This window comes from Hibiscus syriacus, unplaced genomic scaffold, assembly GCF_006381635.1.
Source record: "Hibiscus syriacus cultivar Baekdansim isolate YM2019G1 unplaced genomic scaffold, ASM638163v2 tig00112928_pilon, whole genome shotgun sequence".
NCBI classification, from domain to species: Eukaryota; Viridiplantae; Streptophyta; class Magnoliopsida; order Malvales; family Malvaceae; genus Hibiscus; species Hibiscus syriacus.
Window position 1 is genome coordinate 182,407 of NW_024063422.1, and position 15,902 is coordinate 198,308.

Below are 15,902 nucleotides of genomic sequence, written 5' to 3' on the forward strand. Positions count from 1 at the left end.
CATTCCATCGTAAGAGAAAAAAGAACATGAAGAGAAAAAGGAGCGATATGGAGGCCATGGGTGGCGGTGGAAACAGGAACAAGAGAGCTGCGAAAACCAAGGAGGAGGAGGGGAGGAGGAGAAGAGGCGGCGGAGGGCGGCTTACGGGGTATGGTGTGGTGGTGGGAGGAATGGGTGGAGGAGCAAATGCCGTGGGCGACGGCGTGGTCGCCGTTGTGGGGTGTGGATTTCGTCGACAGGGCTTATGGTGCATTGTTCGGCGATGTTGCTTGGGACGATGATATTTGGGGGTTGAAGACAGTAATGGCGATTCCCCAGCAGCAATGAGAACAATAAGAAGAGGAGGAGGAGGAAGAAGAGTTTGGCAAAATATGTTTTAGTTCCAAAGTTGATTTTAGAATAAGCTAATAATTTAGCTTAGAAACGGTGTAAGATGCAGCTGTTTCTCAGCTTTTATCAAGATTATAGCTTTCCTTGTAGCAGATAGTTCATCAAGTATGATGAGCTGCGATATGTCCGCTATAAATTTCGTATCTTTAAATAATAATAAAAACTAAATCTATATGTTATTTATTGGTGTGATTATGGAAACTAATTCATGTTTTTGTTTTAGTGTCCTCGACCAATTTTATGAAATGTCTGGTCTAAAAATTAATGCTGCCAAATGTGAACTATATACTACTGGAATCTCAATCAAAAATCTCGAGCATATTTTACAATCAAGAGGATTCATACATGGTTGTTTGCCAATGAGATACCTAGGGGTTCTTTTAGTCACGAGGAAACTCACTGAAAAGGACTGTGTAGTTCTTATTGAAAAGATCAAATTAAAGCTTCATCACTGGTCGGTAAAACACTTGAGTTATGCAGGCATATTAGAACTAATCAGAGCTGTCCTATTCAATATATCAAACTACTGGTGCAGACAATTAATTCTACCTCAGACTATTATTTACAGGATTGAACAACTTTGCTCTAGATTTTTCTGGAAAACCACTGATAAGGTTGTCACTGGAACAAGAGTTAGCTGGCAAAAAATTTTCCAAGCTAAATCTGAAGGAGGATTCGGATTAAAAGATATCAAAACATGGAACAAAGCATATATGATACAACTTATCAGGAACATCCTTGCGGGAGAGGGATAATTGTGGGTAGCTTGAATTAAAAGCTACGTTATCAAGGATAAAGACTTTATGTTCATGGAAGATATTGCAAATTCTAGTCGGTGTATCAGGCGCTTATTGAAACTCAGGGCAGTTACCATCCCTATTTTATCTACAGGAGCTACGAAGACAAATGATTTCTGGAAAGAACTTCGTGTAAAAGGAGATAAAGTCTCATGGCACAAATTGATATGGTTTCCTATACACATTCTAAAACATAGCATGATTACATGGATGACGCTTCTTGACAGACTCCTAACTAAAGAGAGGCTTCTTAGAATGGGAATCGTTACTGACGTCACATGTATACTCTGCAATGAGGTTACGGAGATTAGGACCACCTGTTCAATGAATGCCCTTATACAGTTTCCTTATGGAATGATATCCTGAATATCTCCGGCTTAAGCACTCCTCCTTTACCATGGGTGAGCATGTTAGACTGTACCTGTAGTGCTTGGAAAGGTAAGTCCCTCCTCACTACTATCTTGAAACTTGTTTGGTACGCTTTAATCTATTCACTGTGGGAGGAAAGAAATAGAAGATTGTAACGAGGAAGAACAAGAAGTGTGAAAGAAATGTTGAACTCTATTAAGGAGATTGTACGTATCCAATTAAGAGGAAGGAATATAAATAAATTAGATAATATTAATATAAACCTTTGTAATCGTTTGGGTGTTGACCATCCAATTCTGTTGTAAGTAGGTAGTCCTTTATCCCATTGTTGGGATAATATTTGTATCCTTTATCTCATTATTGGGATTATTTTTATAGAACTCTGCATCTTGGGTAATAAAATTTAAATTTATCAAGAAAGAAGAAGAAGATAACCAAGTTTAAAAAGAAAAAAAAATCAATTTTGTATTTGAATCTCATAAGTGCTAAAAAATTTATATAAAAGATCACAAAAATTATGTTTTGAGAGATTACTTTGCTGAGTTCAAAATTGAGAATGATCTAAAGAGAGTTGTCAATTAACAGTAACTTTAATGATTTGGACCAAAATATTAAACTTTTCAAATACTCATGAACTGGAATGTTATTGTTTAGAGTAGGGGATTAGAATGTTATTGAATAACTAGATAAAGAAGAGACAAGGGCAGGCCACGGGTGATGAAGATGGTCGAAAGAAGAGCAAGAGAGCTGTGGAAACCAAGGAGGAGGAGGGAGGAGCAGTGGCGGCGGCGGAGCAAATGCCGTGGGCTCAAAGAACAAATGTAATAATAGTTTACGTACTAAACGTAAATCTAAAATAGATAGTCAAAGCCCAATATCTTTTGGGCTCAAAGAAGGACTGAACGACCCTATGTCTATGCCTACTTGCCGTACCCTACTCGCTCCGCTTCTGCTCAGCTGTTGCTCTTTCCCTCTCGTCAATCAAATCCAATTCTCAATCCTCAGGTAAACTCCCTTTCACTGTTCTCCGCCGTTCATTCCTGCCTTATTGATTTTCATTTTGCAGCACTTTTACTTTGTTTTTCACTCTTTTTTCTTCTTCTTCTTCACCGCTAGCACTGCGAATATCGATTTCAGTTGATGTTCAGCTCTGTATATTATTGATCAATTTTACTTAAACCCCAATTCTCTTTGAGTTGCACCTTCACAAATTCTGGGTTTGCATTTTAATTTCTGAGCAATAATTATTGAACTGTGAACTTTACTTTCAGTAGCTGGAATTTTGCGTTTTGGAGAAAAAAGATTAAACCAATGCTTCCCACGCCTAGGAAGTGAACAACTAATATGGTGGGTAATAGTAGTGATGACATTTCTATTAATGCTGCTCTTGATGGATTGGAATTCGGTTCAAAGGAGGAGGCATTTTCGTTCTACAAGCAATATGCAAAATCTATGGGCTTTTCTACTATAATTAAAGCTAGTCGTCGATCACGAGTATCCGGGAAGTTCATCGATGCTAAATTTGTATGCACAAGATACGGTAATGACCAACCGGCATTCGCAGCAACCGTTCCGGTCAAGAAGAAACGAGGCAGACTTAACCGGTCGTGGTCTAAGACGGACTGCAAAGCTGGAATGCATGTTAAGAGAAGGCAAGATGGGAGGTGGGTTGTTTGTAGTTTTGTGAAGGAGCATAACCATGATACGTTCCCAGACCAGGGGTATTATTCTAGAGATGATACACATTTAGCTCTAGGTAACAATAATTTCCATGCTATCCCTGAAAGAAGTAAAAGATCGCATGTTTCCACATCCACGCAAGCCGGTGGGCACAAGAAACTTGATCGTCATAAAGGTGGTGATCCGGTCAGATATTGGGTTTAGAGAAAGGGGACCTGCAAGTTTTACTTGAACGTTTTAACTGTATGCAAGATGAAAATCCTAACTTCTCTTATGCCATAGACCTCAACGAAGAGCAGCGGTTGAGAAATGTGTTTTGGATTGATGCCAAAGCAAGGCTTGATTATGGTTATTTCGATGATGTGGTTTTTTTTGACACCGCATATATCAAGAACGATTATAAACTACCACTTATTCCCTTTATCGGTGTAAATCATCACCTCCAGTTTCTGTTACTTGGTTGTGCGTTAGTTGCCAACCAAACTAAATTAACTTATGTCTGGCTTATGCGGGCATGGCTTAGAGCAATGGGTGGAAATGCTCCGAAAGTGGTACTAACCGATCATGACAAAGCATTGAAAGAAGCTGTAGTAGAGGTCTTTCCTGATTCCCGTCATTGTTTTTGCTTGTGGCATATATTGAGCAAGATACCTAAGAAGCTTAGCTATGTCAATGGGCAGCATGAAGATTTCATGGCCAAATTCGACGATTGCATCTTTAAATCTTATACCGATGAACAGTTTGAAAAGAAATGGTGGGAATTGGTTGATGGGTTCAATTTAAGAAATTACCTATGGTTTCGATCGTTATATGAAGATCGTCTAAAATGGGTACCAGCCTATATGAGAGGCATTTTTCTTGCAGGGATGTCCACAATGCAACGATCAGACAGTGTAAGCTCTTTCTTTGACAGATATCTACAAAGGAAAACCATGTTAAAAGAGTTCTTGGATCTGTATAAAACACTTTTGCAAGAGAAATCTGAAGAGGAAGCTAAAGCTGATTTTGAAACTTGGCATAAAGCACCTGGATTGAAATCTCCATCACTTTTTGAAAAACAAATGGCATCTTTTTACACATGCAGTATTTAAAAAATTCCAGGTTGAGGTTTTGGGAGGAATCGCTTGTCATCCAAGGAAGGAAAGTGAAGAGGGAGGCGTTGTGACTTTTAAGGTTCAAGACTTTGAGAAAAATCAAGATTTCGTGGTGGTGTGGAATGATACAGCATCAGATATATCTTGTTTGTGTCGTGGTTTTGAATTTAATGGGTTTCCTTGTAGACATATACTGATTATCTTACAGTTGTCTGGGGTACAAAGCATCCCGTCACAGCATATATTGAAACGTTGGACAAAGGATGCAAGGAGTAGACAAACAACAGGAAAACAGCTGGATGCTGTCGAGACTAGAATGCATCGCTGCAATGATCTTTGCCAACGGGCCTTTAAGTTGGGTGATGAAGGATCTCTTTCTCAAGAGAGTTACAATATTGTATGCAATGCTCTGGAAGAAGCTTTGAGAAAATGCAAGAGTGTCAATTACTCGAATCAGACTGTAACACGATCAATGTCACCACAAACTCAAGGCCCCCATCACTTTGAAGAAGTGAACCAAAATAGCAGCACTACCAAAGCAGTAAAAAAGACTAAGACATCCCTTAAAAGACAGGTCAGGGAGTAGTTATTGTTAAACCTATCTTTTTTCTCACCAAAGTGCTTCGGTTTTCATCTTAACCTCTTTTGTATCTCTTAGGGATATCCGGAAACGGAGATCTCAAACACTGGGAGATGCAACAACTGGCAACAAGTGGTTAGTGGTGGTTGTTTCTCTGTTTTAATGTACTTTTACGATTCCTCAAAGAAATAAAGTCTGTTGATTTCATTGTGAAGCAATCTTGATTCCATAATTTCTGCAGGGTGTATCAAATGTACAAGTTCCAAATCTTGAATGTTCTTACGAGTCACAAGACAGCAGCATACACAGGATGGTATGACTTTTTAGTCTTACTGACTGACCAATAATATGGCAAGAAAACTAATACCAGGTTTACCATACTGAATTTTTTGGTTGTTTTAATAGGAACAACTGAACTCAAGAACTCCAGCTCTCAATAGCTATTTTGGCACCCAACAACTTATGCCGGGAATGGTATGACATTCTCCTTTCCCCTGGAAGAGCGTCCTTCCTTGATTGTTAGGTTATGGATCAATGATTTTACGAATAAGCTTATTAAAAAATAATTCGACTCATGTCCCGAATTTTATTTGGTTCTTATGTAATTCTAAACAGTATGATTTCATTTTTGTTGCAGGGACAGTTGAACTCTATTGGCCTGCCACATGATGCTCATTACATCACTCAACAAAGAATGAATGGGATGGTACGGCGTTTTGTTCTGTGATGGTCTTGAAGGATTCTCATGCTTCCTGGGCCATACAGCCAGAAGTATGGTTCCTTTGTGTTTAGCTTTTCTCAGATTATATATGTGTTTGAATAAGCTAGTTAAGCTTGTTAGTTGTTAAATGATTGCGCCTATTGTGCATCACAGGGACAGTTACCCTTCAGGCCACAAAGCATTCCCGGTTGTCACGGCATTCACGGTTCACAAGACATGGTACTCAAGTTGCTGTTAGGAATTTCCTGGTGTTTTATTTTCTGTGGTTTCTTAGATAGGGATTTTGCTCTCATTTCAGGACCAGCCTAATGCAGGATCCTCTCAGTTACAAAGCATGACATCAAGAAAGCTGCATTACAAGCACCTCTCTCGATAGGTGACATTATAGAGCTAGTCCAAGTTCTAACAAAGGTAATTGAATTATTTGAGTTGATTAATTGATCTTGGCGGCAATATTTGTTAGTAAGTTCAGACTGGTTGAATGAGGCCCGTAGAATTCGATTTTTTCCCATTCAGATAGGGTTGAGTGTTGAAGAGAATTCACAGGAGGAGCTGCTTCATATACAATGATAAAGATGCTAACAAATTCAAACATATGTATATAAAATTTCTTATAACCATTACTGTATTTTCCTTGATTGATTCCGGTGTTCCGGCAAGGTTGTCGTAGTTTGGTTTGGCTATTCGAGGATGGTTTAAGGAACTCTTGTAATAAGAGGCTTGTGATCTGTAAATTATACAAATTCTGTATTCTTTGTTGTACTTGTACGTTTCTGAAGATTACAGTTAGAGCCTTCTGATTTTTTTTGTTAGAATTCAAATCTTAAAGATTTTAGCTGTATTAATATTCAACTTTTCGTTGTAAGTTATTCAACTTGAGTATTAAATGTAATGAACGTGTAAACTTCAAAGTCCAAGAGCCGTGCTTCTATCTATAACAGTCAAGCTTGTCGAGGATGGTTCACAAAATGATCAAAAAGATATGCATTTATACAATATAGTTCTCAGGCTGAGGCAATGGCCGCTGTAGAGAACGGGGATCAACAGGTTCTATGTTCTTAGAACCAAAGACATTCTTTTCGATATCCCTCAAAGCTGTTTCTCGAGCTGATTCCGATCTTTTCCTATCATGAACTGCACGAGTTACAACTTCGGTAACATATTCATTTGCGAACGGAGAACGAAAGCCTTGAGCTTCAGCTTTTGTTGGAACTTTTCGTGTTCCTTTTGATGTCCCTCAGCTGTTTCTCGAGCCGATTCCGATCTAGTCCACCAATTGAATTACCTTAATTGATACACAAGGCTGAAAGGACCTTGGAAGAACAGCAAATCTAGCATTCACCTATTGGAATTAGTTTTACTAGAATTAAGGTTGCTCTAAACTATTACTAACAAAATTAAAGCTCTGGCAAAAAGCCCCCGAGCCGGATGTACAACTTAAGTTATTTTGTGACGGCTGGCTGAGCCAACTGCTGCAATTGGTGAACAACGTGAGACATTCTCGGCCGCATAGAAGGGACATTTTGCGTGCAAGCATACACGAGGTCCACCACCTTCTGAATATCACCGGCTTCTGGAATATCAGAACTTGATGAAGATATGAGCGGATCCAAGAGCTCCGGATAGCGATGGGCCTGCACTAAAGGTGTTGTCCATTCAAATATGCTCTGCCAACCTACTGGTTCAACTTGCTCAGAAGGCCTGCGCCCACTTAAGATTTCAAGCAGCAACACCCCAAAGCTATACACGTCACTCTTTGTTGTGAGTTCATTCCGATATACAAACTCCGGGGCAAGATATCCATAGGTTCCACCAGCCATCACAGTCCTCTCATGCATTACATCCCATGGAACAATCTTCGAAAGACCAACCCCCATCAGGTGGGAACCAAACTCTTCATCAAGTAGCACGTTGCTTGCACGTATATCCCTGTGCACAACGTGTGGCTTGACCTTGCAGGAACCTGTTTTAAATTATTAACTTGTTAGACACTTGTTACAAGGTAAAATATGACTTGCAAGAAGTATGATCACAATCCAATTAACAGATCCATAAACCAGACGAGGATGCAAAATTTCGAAATACACGAGTTAGCGAATGTAGAACTAATAACAATGCCTGCATCAACTTAAACGCCCTAGACAAATAATATAAGAATTTATAAACTTGTCTCCAAGCAAAAGCGGAAATGGGGATGCCGAAGTATCAATTACAGTTGTACTTAACCAATAAAGAAGGTCTAGTCTTAGTACTCACGCAATTCACTTGGCCAGAGTTGTCGCAGTTTTGATCCTCATGGTACAATCCAAGCTCCTACCACCCCTTGGTACGTGGTATAGCCATCTATCCAACTGTCCGTTTATTACAAACTCATATACGATGTAGCGGTTTCCGTGATCATAGCAGCATCCTTTCACAGCAACAACGAAGCTTAGCAACCCTACCAATTTCAGAGTAGAACTCTTTTTTCCGCTGAAAATTAGATCTCTTCAACCGTCGACAAATATACCACACAGATGTTGTGCAAAGCTCAATTCTTCGTATGGTGTTAGGGCCGCTAAGTGTCCATGATATTGTTTACAGTGGACCTCGGATTCATTCCATGACCGGAGACTTTCAGTGTATCCAAAGCATTTAATGTTATTTGGAGAAATAACCCAACCAGAAGGGCATCCTGCTACATGACCCAACAAAAATGAAACAGCTTAATCTTCAAAAATGCCGATATATACCACAAAAAACTATAAAAAAAATTCTACAAGCAAATACACAAATCCAGCACCTTCATTGCCTTCATGCTGGGAGGAAGAATTAAATGTTGCAGCAGATCCATTAGAAGCCTGAGACATCAAATGATAACCAAAAGGAAACCTTCCTACAATTTGCATACACCTTATTTTTTGAAAAAAAAAGAGAGATGGATCGTACAATTTTACAGTGTCAAGCCTCAAGCGGGACAGCAAAAGGAGAAACTAAGAGAATAAATTGCAGAAGCACAAGCTTTAGTAGTCTTGAACTTCAGTTTTGATTTATCCCTGAAAAAAAGCAGTCAAAAACACAACATTTAAAATTAGTCAGTGAGTAGGTTAGACATAAGACAATAGCATTTAAAAGTTTAAGGTCGAGAATGTCTAAGAAAATATAACTTAATATAAGATTAAGGAAACGTCTTTATGTATTTAATTAAGTTAGTGGGGATTTCTCATAATGTCGTCATTCGGTCCACGGTGGTAGAGCACAAGACTTTTAATCTTGTGATCGTGGGATCGGGTCTCATGATGGGCAATTTATAATTACTGGATGTCTTCCACGGAAGTTGCTCTCAATCTAGCGTTGGGAGCATTCTATTACCCTACCTTCCTTTTACTCCATTACATATGGGATTAGGGTCAGCTAATTTTCGTCATTAGGTCCACTTACCATACACGTGTCACCACCGGACACACTCTCACGCTATCTGCACGGAGTTGCATGTCGCCTTTTCGGACATCTCTTTCTTTTCCCAATGCCCAATTGGCTTCACAAATTGAGATTTCCTCCCATATATAACATAGGATCGCGTGATAATAAATTCGATATTTTTAAATAAAGTTTTGCATTCGAATTTTGAAGATGAAAATAGTTTTAGTTGAATAATGCATATTGTTATTGAGTTTATATATATATTGATAAATTTCAAAATATTTTTAATGATATGCATATATAATAATAATAATAATATAAATTTTTATTAGGTGGGCGCCAACAAAATTTTGGAGTGAACAATTTTAGTACAATAAATAAATACTTATAGAAAATCCGTATATGTGCCGCCTTCAAAAAAAAGACATGAATTTTCTACGCAATATTTAAATGTCATAAAAATAATCATTAAATTTATTAAACTATTATAAAATAGTCTTTGTGATATTATAAATAATAATATTTTTAGTAAATTTAGGAATTATTTTATAATAATCTGATAAAAAAATAGTGATCCTTATATAATTATTTAATAAATACTAAGGACCCGAATTTTTAGCACCATAAATGTTAAGGATGTAAGCATTTAATGTTGAAAGGTTAAGAGTTATATTAGTATAATATTGTTGTACCTCATCCTTATCCTTTCTGTAAACTATACCTATGTTGTTATTTTCTAGTCTATCAAGTTATGTAATATTTGAAGTTTCCTGAAATTTTTGGATTTTCATATATTTTAGATAACTATAGTTCTTTAATGTGATTAGTAGCAAACTCACGTAATCAGTTAAATATGTTATATGACAATCATATCTATGCGTGCCAAATTACAAATAGTAACCATCACTCTAGGCTAGACAATAATATTAAATATTTGTATATAAATCATCATGCAATATTGGAGAATGAGACTCTTTCTGATACTCGATTCTCTCGGACTTAATATCTTTATTATTCATCATCTTCTTTAGTCCGCTAAACTATTGTTTGTAATTCTTGTTGTGAAAATGGGCTAATGAACTCAGAAAATCAACAAGCAGTAAAGCAAATAAAGAACATAAGATTTAACGAGATTCGACAATGTGCCTACGTCATTGGGAGCGATAAGTGGCTATTCTCTTTATTATTCGCAATAATACAAAATTAGGTTACAATTACAGTATATAAGAGTAACCCCAATACAATTACAAAAATACCCCGTACCGTACAAATGTTGATCGCTACGTTCGCTTCGCTCACTCCGCTCCAACATCTGTCCTCCAACTGGTATATGAACCATATCTAATAATTCTCCATTCAAATCAAGAACAAAAAACCACATCTCATTTCTCTCCCCCCAACCCAACAAGTACATTAACATAGCAAGAACTTTAACTTTTGTAAAATAGTCATTTTCTTAATGGCTTATTATGATTGAGTGCAGGCAAAGCTCAAGAGCCAGCCATTGCAATGATGGTAGTGCTGTTCTCCCTGACAACCCCAACGGGCATAGCCATAGGCATGGGCGTATCAAAAGTATACAATGAGAATAGCCCCAAAGCACTAGTGGTGGAAGGCATCTTCAACTCCCTTTCGGCTGGAATCTTGATCTATATGTCCCTTGTCTACCTCCTTGGGGTAGATTTCATGAACCCCATAATGCAAAGCAATGTTAAATTGCTGCTCGGATCTTATCTTTCACTCGACCTCGGGGCAGCTTCTATGTCGCTCTTGGCTAAATGGTCTTGAGATTTATTGTCGTGTATTGTATGATATTAATGTGATATACAAAGTGTTGTGTGCAATGGCGTGTTATCTTTCATTTTGTACCTTTGGATTTAAAGGTTTTGTATGGATTAGCATCTCAACAATGAAATGATGCAATGCTTGATATGGAAGCAATTTAATATCGCTTAAACAAAGTCTAGAGTTCGAGTCCTTATGTATGAAGAAAATTCCTACTGAAAGACTCACCCACCAAAACCAGGTGTACGATAAAAACAAAACATTGGAACAAAGAGGGCAACCAAGAAAAAAAAGCAAGATCTTTTAGTTTGTTCTACCTAATTTAAATCCCAATCCTTAATAGAATTAATGGTTCAAATTGCACGATTATTGAAGAACTTAGTTGACATTTTAATAATATTTTAATGATTAAATTAAATATTATTTTTTATTGATATGTTTCGTCATCAATTTATCGAGGGCATACTTCAAAGTGACCATTTTATTATAATACAATACTATTAGCAATTATAATATAATTTTTAAAATTTATATGGTTAAAATACAAATTTATAGTGATCATGAGAGATATTATGGCCATAAGAACTAGAAAAGAATTTAGTTCAGTGCTCTTTATTCAGAAGCTGTGGAAGATTAAGGGCTAAATACATTGATCATAAATTATAGAATAAGTTTAACAACAGACACTAATATATATAATTTCCAATGAAATCAATCAGAGGATAACAAAATTTATAAATGACGGGAAAAAATGGACTCACCCATTTTTGATGTCTACCAGTCTAAGAGAAGCTATTATTTATACCGTAGAGAGAAAAGAATATATAAACTTGGAGCAACAAAATTGCAAAAAGGAAGATGCAGCGGTTGTTTGAATCATAAATAGAAGTGAACTCACCGTAAAACTGCAGTAGAAACTCACCACCTCTTATTACAGTTTTGAATATCCATCGCTCACACGACTTCGTAATTCTCCGTAATCAAATTTGTTCTCTGGGAGAACTTGGGTGGAGCTCCACCACCTTTCAGCGGAATGATGTTCGCGACCTGCACCGATAACTCCCCCGAATGAGTGAAATCTGTGGCATTTATTCGATAAAGTGAGGTGAAGGAATTTGAATGTCAAACCTTCAGGTCACTGTATAAACTAGCTGCTGAAAAGCGAACAGAAATGGGGAAGAAAGCAGATGAATCTGCGGGAGGCGTAACAAACTCCAGCGATCCACTGTCAATGTCGGAAGCAAGAAAAGACTTGTAAATCAATAATATCTTTACGAGATACAAATTGAAAAAGCCTAAGGTAACAGAAATTTTTTACGAGATACAAAAGTGACTAGGAATGACTAGCTAAAAACACATGCAGATAAAAGAAACTGAGATTATATTTGCACTGGTGTCCATTCAACTACAGAATAAAAATCAACTTGCAATTACTGAAGGTGGCCAAAGAAATACAAAATCAAATCTCTTACTTTTATGTAATTTATTATGATCAAAGATCTAAAAAGAGAGAAAATAAATCAAAGAGCAGCTGATGCACACCAGCTTTGAGAGCAGTCGCAGAGTCTCCAAATCTTCAAGAATATTGCTCTGTTTGTTAGTTACAAGAAGCAAATAAAGAGCTTCTATTGGTTGATAAACATATCGCACATTCTCAGTCTCAACATATGTGTGTTGCTTTCCGGTGCCCACCAACTTGGGAAAAGCTGCAAGAAGACCCTCAATTCTTATGCGAGTCATGTCCACAAACTGCCTGGAGACAAGCACTGAAATAAGAGACAAAAAAGAATGTCAGTGAGACAAACAAATTTTGCATTTCAACAATTCAATCATCATGACATGAGAAAAACAACCACAACAAAAAAAATGAACTGACCTTTTCCGGACTTGCTTAAAACAGAAGCAGCAAGTACAACCTGAATCACAAAAATAGAAGAAACTTTTGTATCATTGCAGAAAACAGAACATGAACCTCGTAGGTTGCAATGAACGGTTCAGTATTCATCTTCAATGTCTCCTAAATCGTTACACAATTCAATTGGAGCATAAACAGTATAAAAATAAGTTAAACGAGGATCTATCCAAACCGACAACTCAACTAAAAAAGAACAAAGGAGAATGAAAATAAAGAGCAAGGTATGTACCATCTTGGATATCGGAGCAAACTACCCAGCCAATATCAAATTGAAGCGTTAATCAGAGAAACTAGCAGACAACGAAAATCATGTTAGCATAAAAGGAAATTAAAATTAAAATCTGGAAATGGGATCAAGATAAAGTAAGTAAAGAGGGAACGAATTCAAGAAGATCTTAAACAAAACGTACAATAAATGTGAAAAACAAAAAACACAAAAAACGAATCAGCAAACACATCGACCACCTCAGATCTATACAGCAACAAGCATGTAAATTCAAATATCAATAATAAAAATGCAGTGCTTGGGAGACAAGAAAATGGAATACTGCTACAGAGACAAAAATTAGGCTACTCGCCGGGGAAAACACCAGTACGACTGAATATAAGTCTTCAACATTTTGAAATTTTCGACAAGTATAGGTTCGTTTAAATCTGGAGAATTTATAACATAAACTAGCAATTCGGATAGCGGTGTTTCCAGATCTGAGAAGGAGGTTACCTCGATCTAATTTGATGTGTGCTGTGTGTATGATCTTCTCGCGGGAGATCGGGTCGTCTAGACTAAATGCACAGAAGAGAGATAAATTTAAATCCGCCCAGTATATATCAGCGTTTCGGTAGACTCATCATTATTTTATTTTGGACCCATTTTGGATTGTCCAGCCCCAGTCGGGTTGCCTTTCAAATTTAACTTTTGGGTAAACTACAAGTTTAATACCTAAACTATAAATTTTATCCGTTTTAGTAATTAAACTTTCAATTTTTTAAAAAATCATACATGATGTTTAGTTTTTTGTTTCATTTTAGTACCTATGTTCAAAGCTTAACGTTAAGTTTTTAAAAAAATTGAAAGTTTAGATACTAAAATGGACCAAAACTGATAGTTTAGGTACTAAACACATTAAGTTTTAACGACATGCACTAAAATGAAACAAAAACTAAATATTATGTATGATTTTGAAAACAAAATAAAAAAGTTTAGGTACTAAACAAATTAAAATTAATAGTTTATGTATTAAACTCGTAGTTTGCCCTTTAATTTTTGGGTTAAATAGTATTTAGTCATGTACCAATTATTTTAACACCTTGACAAATATCATGTGATGCCTTTAAAACGTAAAAGGCTTAATTATAAAACAAGTGCCTAAACTACATCAATTTTCTAAACAGGTGTTCAAACTTTTTTTAATCATCTAAGTGTATAACGTTACAAACGTGATCACTTTAGGCCCTCGAGTTGTAACGACAGTTAAATTCCATTGTTAAGTGACACGTGTCTCGTTTTTGTATTTTTTTTGGTAATTTTAAATTTTTTATATAAATTAAAAAATATAATTATATATTTAAAAAAAAAAAATTCTAAAAACTTTTTTAAGAAACTCAAAACTTTGAAAACTCCAATTTCAATCCCTAAATCTCCATCGCTCGTCACCGTTTGACGTCAATCGAACCTTCACCAAAACCTCCACCCTACGAAAAGCCAAACTCGACAAGAAACACTGCATCTCCGATAAAGAAAACGACAAAATCGCGACCCAAAATTACATCTTCGGTGAACTCAAAACCCTAAATTCACCACACTTAGGAGATCCAAGGACGAGCACGACGGCAAGAGAGACAATGACTGACCATGGAGATGGCAAGGGTAGCGTCGATGATGCAGTGGCCTACAAGGAAGGCTAGGGTTATAGTTAGAGATTTGAAATTTTAAGGTATTTGAGGTTTTCTTGTAATTTTAGAAAGAATAAATTTTTTTATAAATATAATTTTTTTATTATTTTATAAAAAAATTAAAATTACCAAAATTTGACACGTGACATTTAACAAAATTTATTAACAGTCATTACATCCCGATCACCTAAAATGATAACGTTTGTAACATTAGATACCTTGATGGTTCAAAAAAAGTTTGAGCACCAATTTGGAAAAAGCAATATAGTTTGGATTTTATAATTAAGCCAATGTATTACAATATATTAATTTTTTTTTAAATAAATTGTTAATTTTTTTAATTTAATATATATTCTATGTCACGTGATGCTTTTTTTGTAAGACAAAATTGAAGATAACATATTTTAAGATTGAAAGATTTTTATAAAATAAAATAAATAATGATAAAATAAATTTCATGTGTCAAAATACTATTTAAACCTTTGATTTTTTTTTATAGATTAGTTCTTACAACTCGTTTCGTTTTTCCCCGTTCCGTTTCTAATGTATTTTTTTGGTACATAGGACAAAACGACAATGTTTTGTTTACCATCTTAATAGCTCTATCCCATGGATATCGGCTCGCAACAGATTAAGCAGTTCATTTGGTGGCTCCTCAACTTTGTGCGTCCCTTCGACTCGTATGGAAGCTAGGTGTGCCATCCGATCCACGCAACGATTTTCTTCTCTCTAGGTATGTCGAACTTCCTTAACCATCCTTCTTTTACCATTTTTTGACATTCACTAATAAGAATTTTATTTTACATGTTGGTCGATCCACCTCCCTGTATCGCTTCGACTGCCCATCGAGCATCTGCTTCGACTATTCGACTACTAAGTTCGTCGCTCCCAAGGCTTTCTCAAGGCTCAATTTTTCTCTTATACCCCAGATTTCGGCCACGACGATCGTTGTTTTGCCGAGATTTACCATAAACCCGTACGCCCATTTTTTTTTTCATCTCTTATTAGACCATTTTTTTTCAAGATCCAGTGTCCACTTGGCGGTTTCCTCCATTTTTTTTATGTTGTTATTTGCTTGGGTGATTTCTTTTGCCAGATTGTTGTTGTAGTTTATCAACTTAGTTGTGTTGGGATTATTGCTTTAAATATTGCTTCGCTTCTGGTTTTCCATAAGCTCCATATGATTGTAGAAAATTGAGTTCCCAAACCTATTCCATATTTGGTCACTTTTTCCGATAAAAAATTCCATCTCATTCATTCTTCGAAAACCCTAGAT

At 36.4% G+C, this 15,902-nt stretch overlaps 3 protein-coding genes, 1 long non-coding RNA gene and 1 pseudogene across 4 annotated transcripts; 2 read left to right on the plus strand and 3 right to left on the minus strand.

The window, feature by feature from the left end:
• The first annotated feature begins 2,876 nt into the window (after positions 1-2,876).
• Positions 2,877-3,467, plus strand: LOC120184726 (protein FAR1-RELATED SEQUENCE 1-like). The gene has a single exon (XM_039189112.1). The coding sequence runs from the start codon at positions 2,901-2,903 to the stop codon at positions 3,438-3,440; it is 540 nt and encodes a 179-aa protein (XP_039045043.1). The 5' UTR covers positions 2,877-2,900; the 3' UTR covers positions 3,441-3,467.
• LOC120184725 lies at positions 3,467-6,241 on the plus strand (annotated as a pseudogene).
• Positions 6,242-7,056: 815 nt separating this feature from the next.
• Positions 7,057-8,133, minus strand: LOC120184754 (C-type lectin receptor-like tyrosine-protein kinase At1g52310; the record flags this gene model as incomplete). The annotated part of the gene is given in 3 exon segments (XM_039189135.1): positions 7,057-7,594; positions 7,895-8,058; positions 8,060-8,133. Coding segments are annotated over 3 exon segments (759 nt in total), but the record flags the coding sequence as incomplete, so codon positions are not given.
• A 3-nt stretch (positions 8,134-8,136) lies between these two features.
• Positions 8,137-8,597, minus strand: LOC120184719. Its single transcript, XR_005522066.1, has 3 exons — positions 8,568-8,597; positions 8,414-8,471; positions 8,137-8,305 (listed from the first exon to the last, which is right to left on the minus strand). It is a non-coding gene; the product is annotated as an uncharacterized LOC120184719 (long non-coding RNA).
• A 3,721-nt stretch (positions 8,598-12,318) lies between these two features.
• On the minus strand, positions 12,319-13,023 carry LOC120184755 (coatomer subunit delta-1-like). Its single transcript, XM_039189136.1, has 3 exons — positions 12,963-13,023; positions 12,695-12,734; positions 12,319-12,584 (listed from the first exon to the last, which is right to left on the minus strand). Exons 1-3 carry the CDS (start codon positions 12,963-12,965, stop codon positions 12,319-12,321), a joined length of 309 nt encoding a protein of 102 aa, XP_039045067.1. The 5' UTR covers positions 12,966-13,023.
• Between the last annotated feature and the right edge of the window lie 2,879 nt (positions 13,024-15,902).

What these genes read in the sequence shown, in the direction of transcription:
- LOC120184755 (XM_039189136.1), bottom strand. An exon ending in TTTAAGCAAGTCCGGAAAAG is followed by an intron (nt 12,585 to 12,694) that starts GTCAGTTCATTT and finishes CTCTTATTTCAG; the next exon opens with TGCTTGTCTCCAGGCAGTTT.
- LOC120184726 (XM_039189112.1), top strand. Translation starts at nt 2,901, where the DNA reads ATGGTGGGTAATAGTAGTGATGACATTTCTATTAATGCTGCTCTTGAT.